This window comes from Punica granatum, chromosome 6, assembly GCF_007655135.1.
Source record: "Punica granatum isolate Tunisia-2019 chromosome 6, ASM765513v2, whole genome shotgun sequence".
NCBI classification, from domain to species: domain Eukaryota; kingdom Viridiplantae; phylum Streptophyta; class Magnoliopsida; order Myrtales; family Lythraceae; genus Punica; species Punica granatum.
In genome coordinates, this window is record NC_045132.1 from 26,170,312 (window position 1) to 26,189,269 (window position 18,958).

Below are 18,958 nucleotides of genomic sequence, written 5' to 3' on the forward strand. Positions count from 1 at the left end.
TATTATACATATATTATTCGTGGGAGAGAATTTTTGGTAAAAATTGGCTACGCATGGACTGTATTTCAAAACAGATTTATTCTTATCTGAACTCTTTACTGCGATCGATTCAAGAACTAAGAATTCTTAACCCAGACAGAGTAGAAGCCAGTGATTCTAGTGGGTTCCTGTAGGAGACCCCACATTTATTGTTTCATTTTTTTAATTTTTTTTGTAATTCAATTTAACTTTATATGATATTTTTGTTTTTTTATCAATAAATAAATATTGTGATTATTTTTTTTTAATTCTTTTTTCAACCCCAGCAAACAGCAAAACTGTGAGGTGGCCATTTCGGACAGGGGGCAGAGCAGCAAGGACAAGATATCTGTACCTTTATTTGGGTCTAAGTCCCAAAATCAATTTTTTGCTCCTTTTCTTATAAGGTAGAAGAAGAAGAAGAAGAAGAAGAAGAAGAAGAAGAGAGAGAGAGAGAGTGAAATAAAAAAGGTAAACAGCAGACTAGTCATCATATCAAGAGGTTTTCTTCTCAGAGAAGCAGCAAAAAGAGAGGGATAGAGACCTCCATCATCTCAAATGGAAACTTTGATCAAATCATCCTATCCATGAAGAAGAAGGAGGATCATCAAAAGTAAGCAACAGCAACAGCAAGCAGCAGCATCACTGCAGCAGTAGAACAAGAATAAGAGTAGAGCCACAGAGAGAGACATCTGATGTATGTCTTTCTCATGAAAAATAGGAGTGGACCCTCTCTGTGTCCCCCTCTCCCTGCTTCATCTTCCTCCCTTTATAGTTTGACCGGCGAAAGCTCTCATCTTTTGGTCCCTCTGCTGCTTCTCTCAACTGGGTCTTTCCTCCGATCTTAAGGCGTGTCTTTGTCTCAGCTCATGTTCTGTTTCGCCATGAAAAGACTGGCTCTGGTGATCGTTTGCTCTTCTGTGATTTACTTACTTGCAGCTCATTTCACCGGAGTTGGGGAGGCAGAGAAGAGATGAAAACGACGGCGTGAAGAGACAGAGAAGAGAGAAAGATAGAGAAGATAGAGTTGTTCAGCATGGCGAGCCACAGGATGGGAGAGACCGGTCTTTCGGACACCGGACCGTCTGCCCACCATGTCCCATACTCGCCTCTGCATGGCATCAGCCATCCCAACAATTTCATGTAAAAGCAGAAACAAAGTCTTCCTTTTGCCTCTCTTAGGTTCTCTGTAAAATTAATCGTTGGTGACAATATATGGATTGTTCTGTCTATCTGCCTGCAGCAATCAAGAGGGGCCTGCTTTCGATTTCGGGGAGCTGGAAGAAGCGATCGTGCTGCAAGGGCTGAAGATCAGAAATGATGATCAAGCCAAATCACCACGTACGTGTCATTATCATGCTCTGTAATTTCTCCTCCTCAGACTTCAGTCCTCCCCTTGCTGCATTTCTTTCCCTCTGGGTGACGTATAGAGAGAGAGAGAGAGAGGGGGGGGGGGGGGGGGGAGAGTTGAAAAGGTCTTCTTCACTTTCACGACGAGAGAAGACAAGTTTTCCATTTCAGGCGCTGCAATGATGCAAAGGGGTCGGGGCTTCAATGTCGTGAGGCCACAAAGTTGGAAACTTTCGGCCTTTTTGTTGCCCGGTGCCCATAACTGCTCAAAAGAGGGAGTAGGTTGAAGCTGGTTTCTCTTGATTTTTCTCTTTGTACCTGGGCGACCGATGATCATGATGATGAAGTAAATTGAATTGAAGGAAAACGAAGAAGAAAAAGAAGGAAAAGGGGAAGACAAAAGAGAGGAGAAAAAGGGTATTTAATATTTTGATCATGGATTGGATGATACTCTGAGATTTGGTTGATTCTTTTGCAGCTTTATTTGCAGCAGCAGCAGGGCCAGGCAGGGCTCCCCCTGCAGCAACACTGGACATGTTCCCTTCCTGGCCATTGAGATTCCACCAAAATCCCAGAGTGAGTACTGTTCCTCTCTTCTGGCCCTTTTGTTGACCAAAGCTAAAAAGAGCTTCTGACCCTTTTGAATTTTGGATCATTTGGCTCATCAAAAAAAAAAAAAGTTTCAAAATTTTTTGTTCCTAGGTGCATGCTTTGACTGACATAAACGTTTCCATCCATATATTATATCATCGCCCAGGGGAACTCGAAGTCGGGCGGAGAGAGCACCGACTCAGGGTCGGCAGTGAACACCACGATCTCCGGCAAGACCGAAGCACCCGACTCCCCCGTCAGCAGGAAGGTATCGTCATCGGCCGATCACCACTGGGCCATCTCGAGTCAGATGGCAAACGATACTTCCGCGCCCTCCCAGAATCCGTCTGCTCCTAAGCCGTCACACGACAAGGTTCTCTCCGAAACGTTTTCAACCTTTAATCAGCTTTTTATCAACTGCTGATTATTATCTCATAATCCAATCTCTCTCTCTCTCTGTCTTTTACCTTGCAAATGAAAAGAGCACAGGTCCCAACAATTGTCCTAGAAATCAAAACAAAAAAATCTGACCGGGAAAAAAAACAGTACACGAAACGAAAGCATGAAACAGAGAATCTCCACAGTAGTTTCTTTTTCTTGGACCCTTTCCCCACAGCAAATAAGACCCACTTTGCTCCATCCCCACAATTCCCAGACAAAAAGGGCAAAATTTTTGTTTGTTTTTGCTTTGTGTCTATTATGTGTTAGGGTTGCGGTGGGAGAACTTAATTTCTCAATCAAAACCAAGAGGGCTGAGAGAGACATAACAGTAATCATTACTTCTGCTGCTCCCAATCCCATGCAAATTCCTTAATTTCCAGAATCCCAAGAAAGATATTAACAATCATGATTTGCAGAACAGAACTTATAATTTAAAAAAAAAAGGTTGCCCTTTTAAACGGACCTGATCTCTCTCTCTCTCTCTCTCTCTCTCTCTCTCTCGGTCCCCCTCTCTTCCTTAGTTCTCCTTAAGAGAGATTAACCATGGAAACTGTATGTGAAATCTTTTCCTCTTTATTTTTCATGTACAGAAAGAAAAGAACTGATCATGATATTCTTGTTCTTACTTTCAGAGGAGGGCCGGATCGAGCTCGGATAAACAGCTCGACGCTAAGGTCTTTAGTTTCATCCGAGTTCATTGCTTCCATTGATGTTCGGCTTTCCATCTCTCTTTGCTAACGTATGAAATTGCTTTGGCTTCAGACACTGAGACGTCTGGCACAAAACAGAGAAGCCGCAAGAAAAAGCCGACTGAGGAAAAAGGTGACAATTTATTTAAATATTTACTCAATGCCCTTTATCCTATTTTATCATTTATACCACACGTTCATTCCAAAAAAAAAAAATGTTAATCTTGTATTTGGTTTGTATTTGTAAATCTAATTATTTTTCCTCAACAATGTTCTCTGCTGTTTTCCTTTTTCTTTTTTCATTGAATAACTCCTTTAATATGTATACGTCGCTCCCATCTCGTACAGGCGTATGTGCAGCAGCTCGAATCGAGCAGAATCAAGCTTAGTCAGTTGGAGCAAGACCTTCAAAGGGCCCGCTCTCAGGTTCTTATTACATGACAAATAGTTTCCCTTTTATCTTTGAATTTTTTCTAATTTATAAGTGGAAGCATCGATTTCACTTTTGTTCTTTTCTTATCAGGGCTTGTTCTTAGGTGGGTGCGGCGGTGCAGCAGGAAATATAAGCTCTGGTAATTAAAAAAGAAAAAACAAACAAACAAATAACCTTTTAAAGTAATTTCTCTTTTTATCAAAAGAGAGACAAATTTCCTTTAGGGTCAAACGTGGAGGCCCATTCATAGTCAAAAGGGGATCCAAAGGAAAATCAAGATCGAGCATTTATTTTTACTATAAAGATAATAAATCCTTGGAGTTATTTCATTGGACTTTAATGTGATATTTTTTTTATTTAATAATATTTACTCTTGGAGCTGAATAGATAAATATTTTCGAATTAAATTAAACTTAGTTAGCTTAGTTAATTATCATAGGAAAGTTAGTTGGCTTTTTGTTGAATCTTCCCTTTTGACTATTTGTCTAATTCGAGAATTTCCATTTCCCCCATCAGCTAATTACCTCTTAAATTATAACCAGCAAAAGTCCATTTTCATGTTCTCTTTAGTCACTGCAACGGTTGATACGTTTCAGTTTTAATTGTCGAATCATTAGGAGCTGCAATCTTCGACATGGAATATGCTAGATGGTTAGAGGACGATCACCGGCACATGTCGGAGCTCAGGACGGGTCTGCAGGCACATCTTTCGGATGGCGACCTTAGGGTGATAGTGGATGGATGTATCTCCCACTACGACGAGATATTCAGGCTCAAGGGGTCAGCTGCAAAATCTGATGTTTTCCACCTCATCACCGGGATGTGGACCACTCCCGCCGAGCGCTGTTTCCTGTGGATGGGCGGCTTTCGACCATCTGAGCTGATCAAGGTCAGTAATCATACCGAGAAATTGTCGATTGACTTTATTAATGAAGCGCGCGCACACACATATATATATATAATATTAGAAATAGGAAGCAGTTTCTTTTCAGATTTTTATATGCTTTAATTTTTTCGGTAGAGGATGAAAAGAAGCTATATATACGTAGGTTGGTCCCATTTTGTTATTGTTTCAATTAAGAAAAAATTATGTGGATTTGCCCTATAGACTCTATATATATAGAAAATTCCCATATGAAGGACACATTATTGTCCTATTATAGGGACTTTGGACAAATAATGCCTCTTATAAATAATTAAGGCTATTTCAGCTTAAGGATAAACTGGAGTCTGAGTATGAATAATCTAAAGCAATAAGCTGAGGGTACCTCGTGACTTGCCCGACTTAATTTCAAGCATCCTGCTCTTTCCTATCGTGATCTTACTGACTCTTCCATATTTGACAAGCTGAGTCCAGCCTGCTAGATTCTCGGACAAGATTTTGTGGTTGTGCCCTAACTAAGAAATTATACGCATTAGGGCACAGAAAAAAAATTAAATTGACCGAACTGTCCCCACAACCACCCTTGGAAAATTTTGTTAACTACTCTACCAGATATGTTTTCTATATATTAAACTCTAAATATATTCTCGTAATTTTCAGTAAAATCCCACAAAACCGAACTCTTATTTATACTATCTCTTAGTCACGATCGTCCCTGATGAGACGGGTGATCAGTTATACTTGAAATGAATTTCTGCCGTTATTAGCTAACTGATTTTGTTCGCTTGTATCCTTTTCTTTTTTGTCTTTGCAGATGTTAATCACGCAATTGGATCCGTTGACGGAGCAGCAACTGATGGGGATCTACAGCCTGCAGCAGTCATCGCAGCAGGCAGAGGAGGCTCTATCGCAGGGGCTAGAACAGCTCCAGCAGTCACTGGTCGATACTGTAGCCGGTGGGTCAATCATCGATGGCATGCAACAGATGGCCATTGCCCTGGGCAAGCTTGCCAATCTCGAAGGCTTCGTGCGACAGGTGATTAAACTATGACACTGTCCGTAATCCATATATATCGATACATATATATGTGTGTGCATATTGATATATCCCATAAGCAATTAGTGATAATGATTATATAAATAATGTCTGATTTTATCACTGTGATGAAGCTGTTGCTTTTGCTTCTGAGAATGTTCTTCCATTTTTATTTTTATATAAAAAAAACACATGTAGTTTTTTCTTTCTACATGACTGTGTATATATATATATATATATATATATTGTCGGTAATAGTCTTATTTTGGCGCCGCAAATATAACCCTCTAATAACGTGCGCTTGAATTGTGATTGACGTGAGCTTTGATTTGAACTTCTTATATTGACTTTTTCTATGACAGGAATTTACAAAGAAAATCAAACAATACAGTAATGTTTTCTAACATTTCCTCACAATAGTCAACTTGGCCACACATACAAGCAAACGGTCTAGGATACTGATCCACCGTCTCATTTATGAAGATCTAATTAACACTCTGATCATGGTGATTACAATAACTAGACGACTGGCCCGCGCATGCGCGAGTTAAAATTATTATAATGATTAACAAAATTATTATTATTAAGTTCTTTCACTATGACCTTTATGAAAATAATTTTGTTTGTTCTCTTATATCTTCATATCATTTCATAAATGCAATCTCTCATTGATTAGTAAAATAATGTTAGTACTCAACTGACTATAAGAATATATTGATTCTCCTAATTCAAAAAATCTTCTAATGAATATATTTTATTTCTTACATCCAATAAAAAAAATACCATATATGGCATGATTGTATCTTCTCAAATATTCCATTACTTGCTTAAATAAAATTTTTATTCTATACTTCATAGATAATTATCTCCCTCCGATCTATATACAATATAATTACCTCAAGATGATGATACTAATTTCAATATCCTTTGGTTTCTCCAGTTGATGAATTTTTTTCTCTCAAATTTCCCTCCATATCAATGATCATAGAGCCAAAAAATAGGTTCTTTATCTAGAATACGACACTCCTTTAAGTCCACAAAAATTAAATTCTATTAATTATAAATAGCATAAATTATTATTTATGACTTTTCATAAGTTTAAATTTTTCCGGCTTCTAAAGTCGAGGTGGCGACATGATATTGTGACAATTGACACATTCTTACTGGTGGTGACACGAAAGGTCTCGCAACCAGAGTTAGACTTCGTCTTACGTGGCATACTCTAGCGCGTCACTCCGACTTGTATTATTTTATACAGATTCTTTATATATATATATATATATATTTGTTGGTCACCTCTTGTAAGCATATAATTAGTCTTTAATATCTAATAGTATTTCTTTCCTCTAATAATTGAGGAATTAATGTGTGTATATATATATATATATTTATATATACATGAAAAATATATTTTATTTGCTCTCCACCCTAATAATTTATGTTGTGAATATTAATAATTTTTTGCTTTAAGTTTAAGGAGTCGATCGATTCTCTCTCTATATATAGAGTTGAATAGTCAGGGTTCGATAGGGATTTTACATCTATATATGTTGCAATCAAAAAGGTGGTTTGAGAATGATGTTTGTTGAAATAAAATCATACAAATCCTAGCTAGACTTATCAAGCCAACATATAAATATATAGTCCATTTAATTTAATATAAGATATCGCTCGAAAACTCTTGCATTATTTTTTCTCTATGATTGGAATGGTCCAAGTTCCAAAGATAATTAAGAGTTTCGAACCTTTCTAAAACGTGGTTGGCTTGTATCCATGTGCCACTTCACTATTTGTTATATTCGAACTTGATAGCTATTATCATTTTTTTTCTTTTTAATGAATTTGATTATTGTTATATTTTCTTTCATCTTATATTATAAAGATTTCATAGATGTATTGATTAACTAAGCTGCTAGCTGATTGATTTGTGCTTATCTAACTGCACACAGGCTGATAATTTGAGGCAACAGACGCTTCACCAGTTGCGTAGGATACTAACAGTGAGACAGGCGGCTAGGTGCTTTCTAGTGATCGGAGAATACTACGGACGGCTGAGGGCGTTAAGTTCTCTATGGGGATCTCGTCCACGCGAGTAAGTAATATAAATCTGATAGAACTTATAATATCGATCCCAGCACTTTGCTTTCATAGATGAAAATGTTTTAATCTTGTCAAATGTTGGTTAGCAATTCAATATTAGGGCATCTAATCAGCTATATATGATACTCCTTTTTTTTTTTGGGTACTTTTCATATGGTAGAAGCTATATATATATATACACACATACATATTCCATTCATACATTTCAACCCCTAATCTATTCGTTGCAAAGGTATAAATTATATATAGAAACACATCCTGTATTCCTTTCGATGTGTCTGTGTGATATATTTATCATCACATCTAATCAAGTTGTTCTACCCATCAGGACCATGATGAATGATGACAACTCATGCCAGACGACCGATCTACAAATGGTTCAGCATGCGCAAAATCACTTCTCTAACTTCTGATTACGATGGTGCAAGTTGGAGACCCCAAGTTTGATGAGATTGCTCGAGACACATCATCGCATCAGTTGCTAGATCTAGGCTTTTTTTTTTTGTTTCTCCCTCTTTTTAATGGTGGGCTTCTCTTCAAGCAACTTCGTAGGAGATTAGGGCTTTTCTCTCCTTTTCCTTATCCTCTCAATTAACATGATGCTACTATGCTCCTCTAAATGACCTTTTGGGTCATTAATTATGTTATCTTTGTAAATGTACATCAATTCTATTATGCATGAGGAAGCTTCTACTTGTTCAAAAGAAAGAAAGAGAGAAAGGACAAATGAAAAGGTATGAGCTTTACAATGAAATGAATACATGTATGTATGAACACTTCCCCCCTCTCTCTCTGATTGTGAATTAAGATGACCTTATGAAATATCCAAGAGATTAGATCAGAGAGATGGGCTACTTATTAAGTCGGTCCACTGCTAAAAATTCCTTTCATATCACCCAAAAAAAAAAAACTAAGATCTTGAATTCAAATTTTAATTAATTACAGTAATCTGTATGAGTTTAGAATATTAGGGTGTCGTGGTATTTTGATAATGAGCGTAAAAGTATTGTTGTGTATATATATATATATATATATGGACAAGGAGAGGAAAAAGAAGGTATATATGTAGAGACAAAAATGGTTGGGGAGTAGGGAGGAGAGTGGTTGATATGTTTCTTATATATATATATATATATCCGTGAGTATAAATATATGGCAGCTTTTGTAACGTACGTATAAATGAAGTGGTTGTGGGGAAGATTTTAAAAATGATCACAGAAGGCCATAATTCATGCAACAGAAAGGTTGGTCTCTCTTCTCAATGGGAGTTTTTTATGATTATGAATTTTGGGTGGGAATCGAATTAGGTCTTGGAAATTAATTTGGAGTTGTTGGCATTTCTAGAAGGAGGATTAACTTATTAAGGCTCTAGGATTTTCGAATTTTCAGGATAAGTCACGGATTAAAATCTCTTAAAATGGTCAGTTTAAGTGACCAAAAGGGTTAATTATTATTCTTCGCTTTCTTGTACGACCATATATTAATGTTTGATGAAGCAATAACGAATAATGGCCCTCTTTAGAAACTCCTTCCAAAGAGGAAAGATTCGATGATGATATCATGTCAAGTAAAGTCCCTTTTTTTTTTTCCCCCCGTTGAACAACATATCAAGTAAATTCTTTGATTTAAGTTACGCATAGGACGACATTTCCTTCTCGTTTACTTATAAAAAATTCTCGATCATATTTATCTATGTTGTCTCTCTGTATATGTATGTATATATACTCGTGTGTGCTTCCATATGACTTCTTATTGATTTGACTACGTGGATGGCATTGCATGGGGTTGATTGTGACATATCAATGCACATATATCATTCTCGTGCATACTTTTAATTAAAACTGAAAAAATATCATCGGCTGGAACGAGCTATTGCTTAGACTACGAATTCATTGGAAGGCCGACGCAACTGCCAGCATACCTATGATATATATTTTATAGGGAGATCCGAAGAGTGATGAATGTTCTTCTTACACTATAATCTATCATCGACAAAGATTATGCTAATCGGACAGTAATATAGCTGTGATTAAGGCAATGACCGACGAACAATATTCAAACAGCAGAGTTAGTTAATTAATCAATTAATGCTTCGACTGAATAGTTAAAGTTAATCTAACAGGAAGTCAACGACAAAAGAAATCGCAAAGATATTATTATTTCATATCATCAATTAATTAATTAAATTGCAAATTTCCAGCTTAACTAGCTACGTGGCAGGCTAATTATTAATTAAAATGGCTATGCATATAATATGTAACTCAATGTCGATCAGATTGGTTCGTGTTGTTTTTCCTTAATTCTTTATTATGCTATTGTTAATAATTAATTAATTAATTGATTGGTTGATATTTTTTTCCTCTACACTTTGTCTCTGTTTCATCTGTTAATATATATATATATATATATATAACTTTAATTACGGAATTGAATAAATAATAGAATTAACAAAAAAGGGTGGAAATTTCCATCACTGTCGGCGTGCTTTTGAGCACCGGCATTATAATAAAATTGGATCGGGGGATGAACAGATTACGTATAATACAATTCTATCTCTTTATGGCATTTTATTTAATTAGTTTCCCATTTAATGTAATGCTCACGTCCCTTTTGATTAGGTCTTGATTTGATACAGATGGCCTACTTATCATAATTATTAAAAAAACCGCATAAATACATAATAGAGGTATACTCCCGCATTACATGCGAATTTTTAAATAAATAATAATATTTATTACTAATTTATATATATCATCAATAAAATCGGTAGTTAACTATTAAAGTTTTAAAAAGTAATAGATATCTCTTTAACTCTAACCAATCGATGATTTTTTTTTATTTGATTGAAATAATTGAATGAGCATTAACTGAGGTAGATAAGTAAAAAAATTGAAGGATAAATTATTCAATTATATTTTTCTAAAATAAAGAGGGCTTATAAAGACAAGGGAGAGGGGAGAGTGGAGAGGAAAAATTGAGCACACGAGAGTTAAAAAGTGACGGTTAATTAGGTGACTTTTGTATGAAATTTTATCTCTTTAATTCCAAAGCAACGACTCTTAAGAAATAAAATATACTTAGCATGGTCATTTTAAAAACGAAAAGTGAGACGAAAAACGTGAGTTTTCCCCTGATTTTATGGAATAGAGAAGCTTTAGTACTAACTTCCATCTTACAAGGAGGTGAATCACTCGATGTCCTCAAGATACCAGCCCGTTCCTGTAAATATCGACTGTAATAACAGGACGCGACGAAATGGAACAGAGCAATGAAACCAATCATCATACCTAAGAAAAGGATATATTGACATTCATCAGTTGGCTTCTGGCAAGGATGTACGCATGACCCCATGGGTATACTACTGTCAAGAGTCGATTGCTCGAAATTGAGACAATCAAAATTTTGTCGGCCTAATTAACATCTAAGATATACATACATAGAAGAATGAATCAGCAGCGGATCAATCAAAATCCACTTGTTTTGACACCGGAAGAATCAACGATGGTGCTGAGAATTTCCCATATTCGGGGTCGAGCAGCAGATGAGATGAGTGGGTGGAGCTCATCATAGTATCATAACGCTGGAAAAGTCATCCCAGGGAGGTACCTCGAGACCTGCAGTGTCGCAGTCCTGCAGCCCATCCACATCAAAATTGAGTAACGACCCTAGGTCTTGATCATGATTTCCATCGAGTGCAAACTTGTCGAGATCCATGGATTCTCCCCCTGGCTCCTTAGTTACGTAGGGCGGAATATTAGTTGCAGCAGCCACTCCAATCGGTTGAGTAGGATTTCCAGTGACAGGAAGAGAAGCAGTTTCCGGTGATTCCAAGAACCCACTGCTTCGACTGCTGTTCTGTAGCCTCTGCCTTGTGCTCGTCTTTGTTTGGCATTCAGAGACAGCAGTGCTTTTGACGTCAAAAGCTGATGTAACTTTCGAAGATCCAGGCTTCTCAGAATCCTGCTCAGGGGAGAGGTTGGCAGTGTTTTCGCCTCGGGTATCAAACACCTCAGGCAAACTGGAAATGGCTCCTGTGAAATACAAGATACTTTGGATTACAACGGTTCCTTAGAACTCGCTTCAATTTCCTTTTTTCTTTTTTCTTTTTTTTTGGGGGGGGGGGGGGGGGGGGGGGGGTGTTGCGTGGAATGAAAAGCGTACCTGATCCTTTGGCTCCCGCCTGATGCTTGAAAGCTTCATTCAAGGTATTACTAGCAGTTCCCGACCCAACACAATCAAGAGATTTCCCATCATTCTTGCCCGTGGGCCGAGAGAAAAGGATATCCTGCAGCGCTGGCTCACGGAAGCAGCTGACATCTGTTTCTTCGTACTTTCTACACCTTGCAAGAGTTCTCTTGATAAAAGCTGAGGCAACATGATTTGGAACCCTACGGACCGAAGCTTTTGTAGAATTGGTTCCGCGACAAGCCTACAAAAATGTGATGGGAAATTCATCAGTAATCAAAAGGTCCAACCCATCCTTTATAACATCATTCACTCAGGAATGCGAAGCATGTATTTCATCATTCTTGTTGGCTATCATCTTCTGAATCGTTTGAGGTAATTTCCGCATGTTCTTTCACCATCTAAAAACCCAAACACCTAATATATGTAACTCAAGATCCTTGAAGCCATTAACAAAGGAAATCATATAACTGGCCTATTTCAAAATGCTTCACCAATTTCGGGAAAGAAAAACAAAATCAAATCTGATATACGCGTCATCTTCTTATATAAAACAAAATCAAATCTGATATACGCGTCATCTTCTTATATATATGTGAAGCATGTAAGTGCACTTGCAGAAAAACAAAACAAGCATATCAGGGGTAGAGAACGAACCATTCGCTTTTTGTAGGCCATCTCAAGAATTTTATTCATTGCTATCTCCTCAACTTTCCTGCATACAAGACCAAATGACAAAACTATATTTTCAGTAGAAGATTTGAGAACCTAATATCACGGGTACATCCAAGCAATCTCAATTTTACCTTCTATCCGTGTCTTCTCCACTAATAACGGCTTTATCAAGCTCTCTCAGCCTCTTCTGTTTTCTTGTAACCTAGCATATTCAGAAAGCACATAACAAGATAAGAGGGATAACAAGGGGATACTCAAACTATACAACTTATAAATGCATTACAGAGAAAATTAAAGCACCGAAAGTAATCTGTTTCCAGTTTTATATACATATATGTACATACATATATATATATATACACACACATATCTTTCAGTATGCTACAAAGGCAGGTAAAATATGATGTGTTACCTTTTGGCACAGCTTGCCTTTCAGCTCTGCGATATCAAAGATCAGCTCTCCTTCTTCAGCTAGATCAGGCTGCATCAAGGCAACATGTGTTTAGAGACAATCATGACTACATCAATCAACCATAATACAACATACAATAGAAAGGAGCATTGGAGCGTAAGATGGAAACCATACCAATGTTTCAGGGCATAAGTCAATACTCCGTAACTCCAGCATAACCCTGTCATTCAAAGACATCGATTGATACTGCTCATCTGGCAAAGGGAAGCCCGAAAAATGCAATTCCTTCTGCTGGAGCTTCCCTATGTCACTGGAGCAGATTTCACTGATGAGCCCCATCTCTAGATGTGAATATTCATCATCTCCAAAAGAATGTTCATTGCTGTATCCAGAAGTCGACATGCCTGAATTCCTAAATGGGCAAGATGCACCGCCTTTGTTACAGGACAGCCTGTCCAGAAAGCAGAGCTTCTGATTTTGTTCCACAGCTGACTCAACCTCAGATTCCATTTTGTCCCTGTCTTTGGAGTCAATATCCATCTGGTTGCATGAACCGCAATGAGAATCATCACTAGCATGTGGGGACAGATTTTTGCCTTCGGCTTGCTGGTAAACTTCTTCGCTTTCATCATCAATTAAAGCAGAAACTACTCTATCAAACATGGCAGGAAGCTTGCAGAGCCTGCCAATGTCGAATTTACCACAGAGAGGACCCATATTAACTGCTTCCTGACCCAGATTATTTCCTTGTTTTCCATCAGAATGATCAGCATCATCCTTGTTCCTCAACACATCCTGAGAGGAGAAAAGGCTGATAAGCATAGCTTCTTGATTCTTGTAGGATTTAATACAACCATCTGAGTGATCCATGTTCCAAGAAATTTTGAAGCAGTACTTACCGAAGTGTTATAGTCAATGCCAAATATCAGAGATAGGTCCTCGCCACGCTCCTCCGCAAGACTAAACTGATCCATCCAAAGAACAGGGGAAGAGGCAACAAAATTCAGAAAAATAAAATAATAATAATAATTAGCAAGCACATCAGTCCATTTTCTAATATACCTGTTTCTTTAAGAATGATGCATCATCATTGCTCACAGAGGCAAATATAGATTCCATTTTCTTCCAAAATCGGCTAGAGCAAGCTTGATCTACATAAACGAGAAAATAGGTTTATGTTGATAATTCAGCAGAACCAATGAATTAGGAAAGCATAGTAAGACTAATTTCATACTCAAAGCATTTCGAGCAGACTTGGCAGCTGCAACTAAAGTTTCATGATCGTCCAATTCACCTGCAAGTTGATATACCGCAGAATTATGAGAAAGTACTGGTATATAGTAGACATTGAAAAATATAATTATCGGTGTCAGATAAAATTTGCTAAAAACCTTTCTTTTGTGCTAATTGAATAGTTACATGCATTTATAGAAAACAGACAGAATGAAAGTCCATTTTCTAACAGCGCATCTCAGTTTCTGTCCATGTGTGCCACATGGCTGATTGGATAAACAGGGCTGCCAAGGTCTTTTCAGTTTTCAACAGCTTTCTATATCCTATTATCAACGTCCAAGGTAGCTTGAACTCTTTAGGTCAGCAACATGGGCAAAATGCTTGAATTCAATCATGTACGAAGAATTTGCAAAATATGCAATACCCATCAATTCTGGAGAACCACTGACTAGGACTGATCCAACTCGAGGAAGTCCCTTTCGATCCTTCAATTTCTTCACAGCTGGTCGGCCGGATTTACTGGATCAAGGAACATAGAGATAATTCAGCACGTAATTATACCTAGGAAAACCATGCAACCAATCACCCACAGCTCTTAAGAAACAAAAATTCCATACCTCTTGTTTCTCTCAGGACCAGGCCTCGTGCTTTGAGGTGGCTTAGCCATTAAATCATCCGTCTTGTTCCTCATTGGAGGACCGACTGACCTCATCAACGAACCCCGACCACTTCTTCCTTGTCTACGCACTCCATCTCCTATTTCACAAACAGGCATTTTATTCTTTATAGGCAATACAGAACCCTCAGCATAATGAGACGTGGTCAATGCAACTTCACACCCATCTACTGCCTTTTCCTTCAGACAATTTTCCAATGCTTCTGATTCTTCACTTTCAGATACACCAGCTGGTGATGCTACTCTCTGAAATTCCTTTCTAACCTTTAAGGTATTAATATTTGAAGCGCTAGCATGCAAAGATGCATTGTTTGCAACCTCAGAACTCCTACAACCTAACTCAGACTTCCCAAATCCTTGTGGTGAATTTTGGGTCTCTGAATCGTTTGTAACAGGAGAGAGTAGGTTTGCTCTTCTTAGGCGAGACTTTTTATGTGGTCTTTGACCGCCCCATTTAGCCATAGGCTGTGATGATGTGCCTGAAGAGATGGGATGGACTTTCTCCTTAGCATCACCTGCTGCTGTGATCTTATTCACATTTGGAGGCTGTTCCCAGTCTTGAGGAGCACCATGAGAGGACTCTAAATTAGTAGATGAATCAAGAACCATGATGGAACTGGTTCTTGGTGCTCTAGAAAACTTTCCTCGAATCAGCAAACCAGGACCACTGCTACTCAGTTCACCCTCCCGACCATTAGATCTGAAAAAACGATCGCCTGTGTCAGGATCCTCAGCATCGTTAAAACTGAAAGAATATGAAAAGGAAAGATCTACAATTGTCTATACACAAGAATCCATCTTCCCTTGTGCCCTGGGATTTATGACAAATATTTCTGCTAGAAAAAGTTGAGCATTCAAATAAAATATGATAAACATACTTGTTTCCCTTCAGTAGAACCCTCTGCTCTAACACATCCGTACGGTCCTTAGGAGAAGAGGTTGCCTCTTGGTCATTCCGAACAAATGTGGATGCATTTGGACTTGGAGACTCAAAGCGACGATTCAGTTTGTTCACCCCACTGACTCCAGAGGAAGATTTTGATCTGCAAGTATACAAATTAATCCAATTGCCAAATGGAGAAAAAAGATAAATACGTACAACACTGTGTTACAAATGATGGACAGTTTTCAAGTTCCACATAAGCAGTTTATAGTTGACAGAAACTTCATATCCATTACCAATTTGATCAGACTCAATAAAGAAACTATCACTAGATATCAATGCTTCAATTCGAACTCAATAAAACCTTCAAACTTGTAGACCAAGGGTAATAAACAACTTTCACTAAAACATCCAAGAATTAGCGCAAGTGGTCTAACTGTCCTCCCTCAGCAGTAATCTCAGAGGTCGCCAGCTTGAAGCCTACTTGATGCGGAGCCCTTGCAGGCCATCCACACATGTAATCATCGCAGGAACTAACCTGAGGAGCGGGCACAAAGACACCGGTCCAATAGGCTCTGGGGTGGGGTCCTATGGGCTAGAAGGAATATAATAAATCTCCGTCATTAAAAAAAAAAAAGAAAAGATCCCCATGATTCAGAAGATGCCGTAACACTGCCAGCAGAATTTCTAAACTGTAGACTAATTTTTTTTTTTATGGTTTTGTAAATTGCAAAAACTGTAAGCATAACAAGCTCTCGGACTCTTAGCATTGCTAATCACATCTTCTACACCCATATGCAACCTCAATGTCATACTCATGCTAATAATACAAGTACCTGCCATGAATTGCACCTTACACATCTTTTGATTCAATTACAAGTCAAAACCTTTTGAAACATGCAAACATTGCAAGGTATAGTCTTTAAATATTAATTGCTGATAATTATCTCAAAATTATTGTAGCTTGCGATTGCCCATGAGTTCTCAACACTACCAAGCTCTAACAAGCAATCACACTCAGAACATAAAATGAAAAACGAAAATGCAAAGGAGAAGTGTGCCCAGCCAAAAAAGCAAGTTCACATTCTATTTTTTCTTTTTTTGTTTTAACCTTAATTAAAGAAGAGCCAATCATCTTTCAACTTTTATTCCCAGCAAGATCTCTCGTACTCAATACAATCAAAAGATCAGATATCAAACTCGGCAAAACAGAGCATTACCTGAAACCAGGACCATCAGATGAGCACAGCTTCGAATCAGCAGGCACCTTAGAATCCATAGCTTGTTTAGGATCAACATCACCATTCATAACTCTACCACCTACTGCACTGACAGACCGTTTTCTTTTAATTTTCTTCTCCCAACCATCACTTCCAGCTGGGACCCTGCGCATCTTCTCCTCCATTTTGATCGGAACTGCCTTAGCAACTGGGAACTTGTCTTCTCTTTTTTCCTTTAGAATTAGCTGCCGTGGAGCTGCAGGCAACTTGCTATCATCCTGTATCATGTTAAATTACAAACTCAATCTATCACTCAAAACCAGAAAATGCTAGAACTCCTTGACCCAGACAAATGCCAAAGATTTTCTTTGTTTCATTTTTTCAATCAGCAAGAGCATTTGTTTCCCAGGAGAAAATGTCTTCTCCTGCTCAAGGCAGGCCCTGAAAAGATTGTAAAGTGACTAAGGAAACTATAATACTTGAAGATTAAAATCAATAAGAAAAGCAAGCGCTCAAATACAAACCTGTCCATCTGCCACTGATGCTCGGGATCGCTTAACTAACCCAGCGCTCTTGGGCTTCTGCTCCATCCTCTGATTCCATGAATCACGTGTGCTTCCATGAAGTTGATTTCCTATCTTTTCCAAGTTCACTAGAGACCTTTCACTCGATGCTACATCACTTCTTTGACGCTTCTTCGAGCTTAGGTTTTCCTTCAGTTTATCCAATTTGAATATATTTTGGCCAAACATCTTTACCCTATCGCTGCATTGGTGTTATAAAAAGTTCAACGAGGCCTTCAAAAAGCCAATACGTACATCACCTATTCTAAACTGAATCATATGCGCTGAAAGCCTAAACAATTGTAAATTTTACTCAGCTAACCACATATATGCAAAAGAATGGCTTTTCTTTTTTTTTTAAGCTTTTTATTCTTTCCCAACAGATCAAATCACATCTATCATTTCAACTTCCCATTTTCTCCTAATAAAGATCAAAGCAATTCCAAAAAGGTGCGCTATGTAAAATAGTAAGGCCGATGCTTCGAGAGGTCAATGAGAAGTTACCCAGCTTGCTTAGAGGAATCTTGCACGCTTTCTTTAATATGCTTCAGCTCTTCATTTGTCGATGATGAAGCAGATCTACTCCTGTCACCTCCAGATGCATGGCCCTCTGAGGTATTGCCAAGAGGAAAACGTAAGACCCTCTTTAGCTCTCCAGTCCGTGAAGATTTGTGATTCCCTAGTATGATTGGATCCAGGGTCAGGGGCAAAGGTGTAGTTTCTGATGGCAACATTGTGCTTCCCTCACCACAGTCCTGGCCTGTAAGCGTCCTTATGCGCGTTTCCTCGAAACAGCACCATGAACTTTCCAGACAAGTTTGAACACGATTCCTGCCAAACACGGAATCTGCTTCAACCTACTGTCACCTGCCACAGCCCAAAATCAAAGCTTCATAAGCTGGCAAATACGGGAACTTGACATTAGATATTACGTAGAATATTGAAACAGCCTCCGCCTCATTGCAGAAGTTGTTGTGACCAATTGAACAACAGAGGCGCATTACAATGCATCCATTCTAACAATGTGGCATAGAAAGGAAGATCATTTAGCCAAAAAAAAAAAAGGCGAAATGCTACATGATCCTAAAACTAGCTGCGACAAGACAAGCCACTAGTGAGCTGATCGCGAACTGTTCTAAAACCAGACGCCACCAAATCACTACCTCGACCTTGCTGAGCACCCAAATCGAGCTGCACAAAGGCCAGAAACCCTGATTCTCGCGACCCACCTTAAACCCTAGGGGGAGGGAAAATCTAGGGTTTTCGAAAACAGAGGGAGATGGGGTTGCCAGAAAATGGCGCGAAAGCGGGAAGCGAGCGAGCAATCGACGAGTACCTACCTGAGAATCGAACGCCGGTGGGAATAAGATCGGTCGAATGAGGAAGACGAGTGATTTGGATTGAAGATTGGGATTAGGTTTTTAGGATGGGAAAGAAAATTTGGGAAATTTTTCTCCCGCGGGGGAGTCAATGATTGACTTTTGCCGTCTGGGGATAATATAATTCGTTGACGCCTAAATAAAAGGCCAATATCAAGATTATTTTCTTATTTTCTTCAAGACAATAATTA

At 38.3% G+C, this 18,958-nt stretch overlaps 2 protein-coding genes across 2 annotated transcripts; one reads left to right on the plus strand and one right to left on the minus strand.

The window, feature by feature from the left end:
* Window positions 1-423: 423 nt before the first annotated feature.
* Window positions 424-8,295, plus strand: LOC116209789 (transcription factor TGA9). The gene is made up of 13 exons (XM_031543481.1): window positions 424-867; window positions 958-1,161; window positions 1,262-1,359; window positions 1,847-1,944; window positions 2,126-2,332; window positions 3,033-3,074; window positions 3,163-3,222; window positions 3,438-3,515; window positions 3,613-3,661; window positions 4,140-4,411; window positions 5,220-5,441; window positions 7,391-7,533; window positions 7,870-8,295. The coding sequence occupies exons 2-13, from the start codon at window positions 1,055-1,057 to the stop codon at window positions 7,952-7,954; spliced, it is 1,461 nt and encodes a 486-aa protein (XP_031399341.1). The 5' UTR covers window positions 424-867; window positions 958-1,054; the 3' UTR covers window positions 7,955-8,295.
* Window positions 8,296-10,807: 2,512 nt separating this feature from the next.
* Window positions 10,808-18,881, minus strand: LOC116211086. The gene is made up of 16 exons (XM_031545296.1): window positions 18,729-18,881; window positions 17,893-18,255; window positions 17,350-17,590; window positions 16,826-17,103; window positions 15,601-15,765; window positions 14,664-15,422; window positions 14,471-14,565; window positions 14,048-14,107; window positions 13,876-13,964; window positions 13,713-13,778; window positions 12,988-13,608; window positions 12,814-12,882; window positions 12,533-12,603; window positions 12,384-12,441; window positions 11,703-11,970; window positions 10,808-11,572 (listed from the first exon to the last, which is right to left on the minus strand). The coding sequence occupies exons 2-16, from the start codon at window positions 18,120-18,122 to the stop codon at window positions 11,106-11,108; spliced, it is 3,537 nt and encodes a 1,178-aa protein (XP_031401156.1). The 5' UTR covers window positions 18,123-18,255; window positions 18,729-18,881; the 3' UTR covers window positions 10,808-11,105.
* Window positions 18,882-18,958: the final 77 nt, after the last annotated feature.

Excerpts from the sequence above, each read along its gene's own strand:
- LOC116209789 (XM_031543481.1), top strand. The coding sequence starts at position 1,055 with ATGGCGAGCCACAGGATGGGAGAGACCGGTCTTTCGGACACCGGACCG. Across the intron at positions 1,945-2,125 it reads GATTCCACCAAAATCCCAGA|GGGAACTCGAAGTCGGGCGG; the intron begins GTGAGTACTGTT and ends ATCATCGCCCAG. Across the intron at positions 2,333-3,032 it reads CTAAGCCGTCACACGACAAG|AGGAGGGCCGGATCGAGCTC; the intron begins GTTCTCTCCGAA and ends TCTTACTTTCAG.
- LOC116211086 (XM_031545296.1), bottom strand. The coding sequence starts at position 18,122 with ATGTTGCCATCAGAAACTACACCTTTGCCCCTGACCCTGGATCCAATC. Across the intron at positions 17,104-17,349 it reads CATCAGTGGCAGATGGACAG|GATGATAGCAAGTTGCCTGC; the intron begins GTTTGTATTTGA and ends AACATGATACAG. Across the intron at positions 12,604-12,813 it reads AAGGCAAGCTGTGCCAAAAG|GTTACAAGAAAACAGAAGAG; the intron begins GTAACACATCAT and ends TGAATATGCTAG.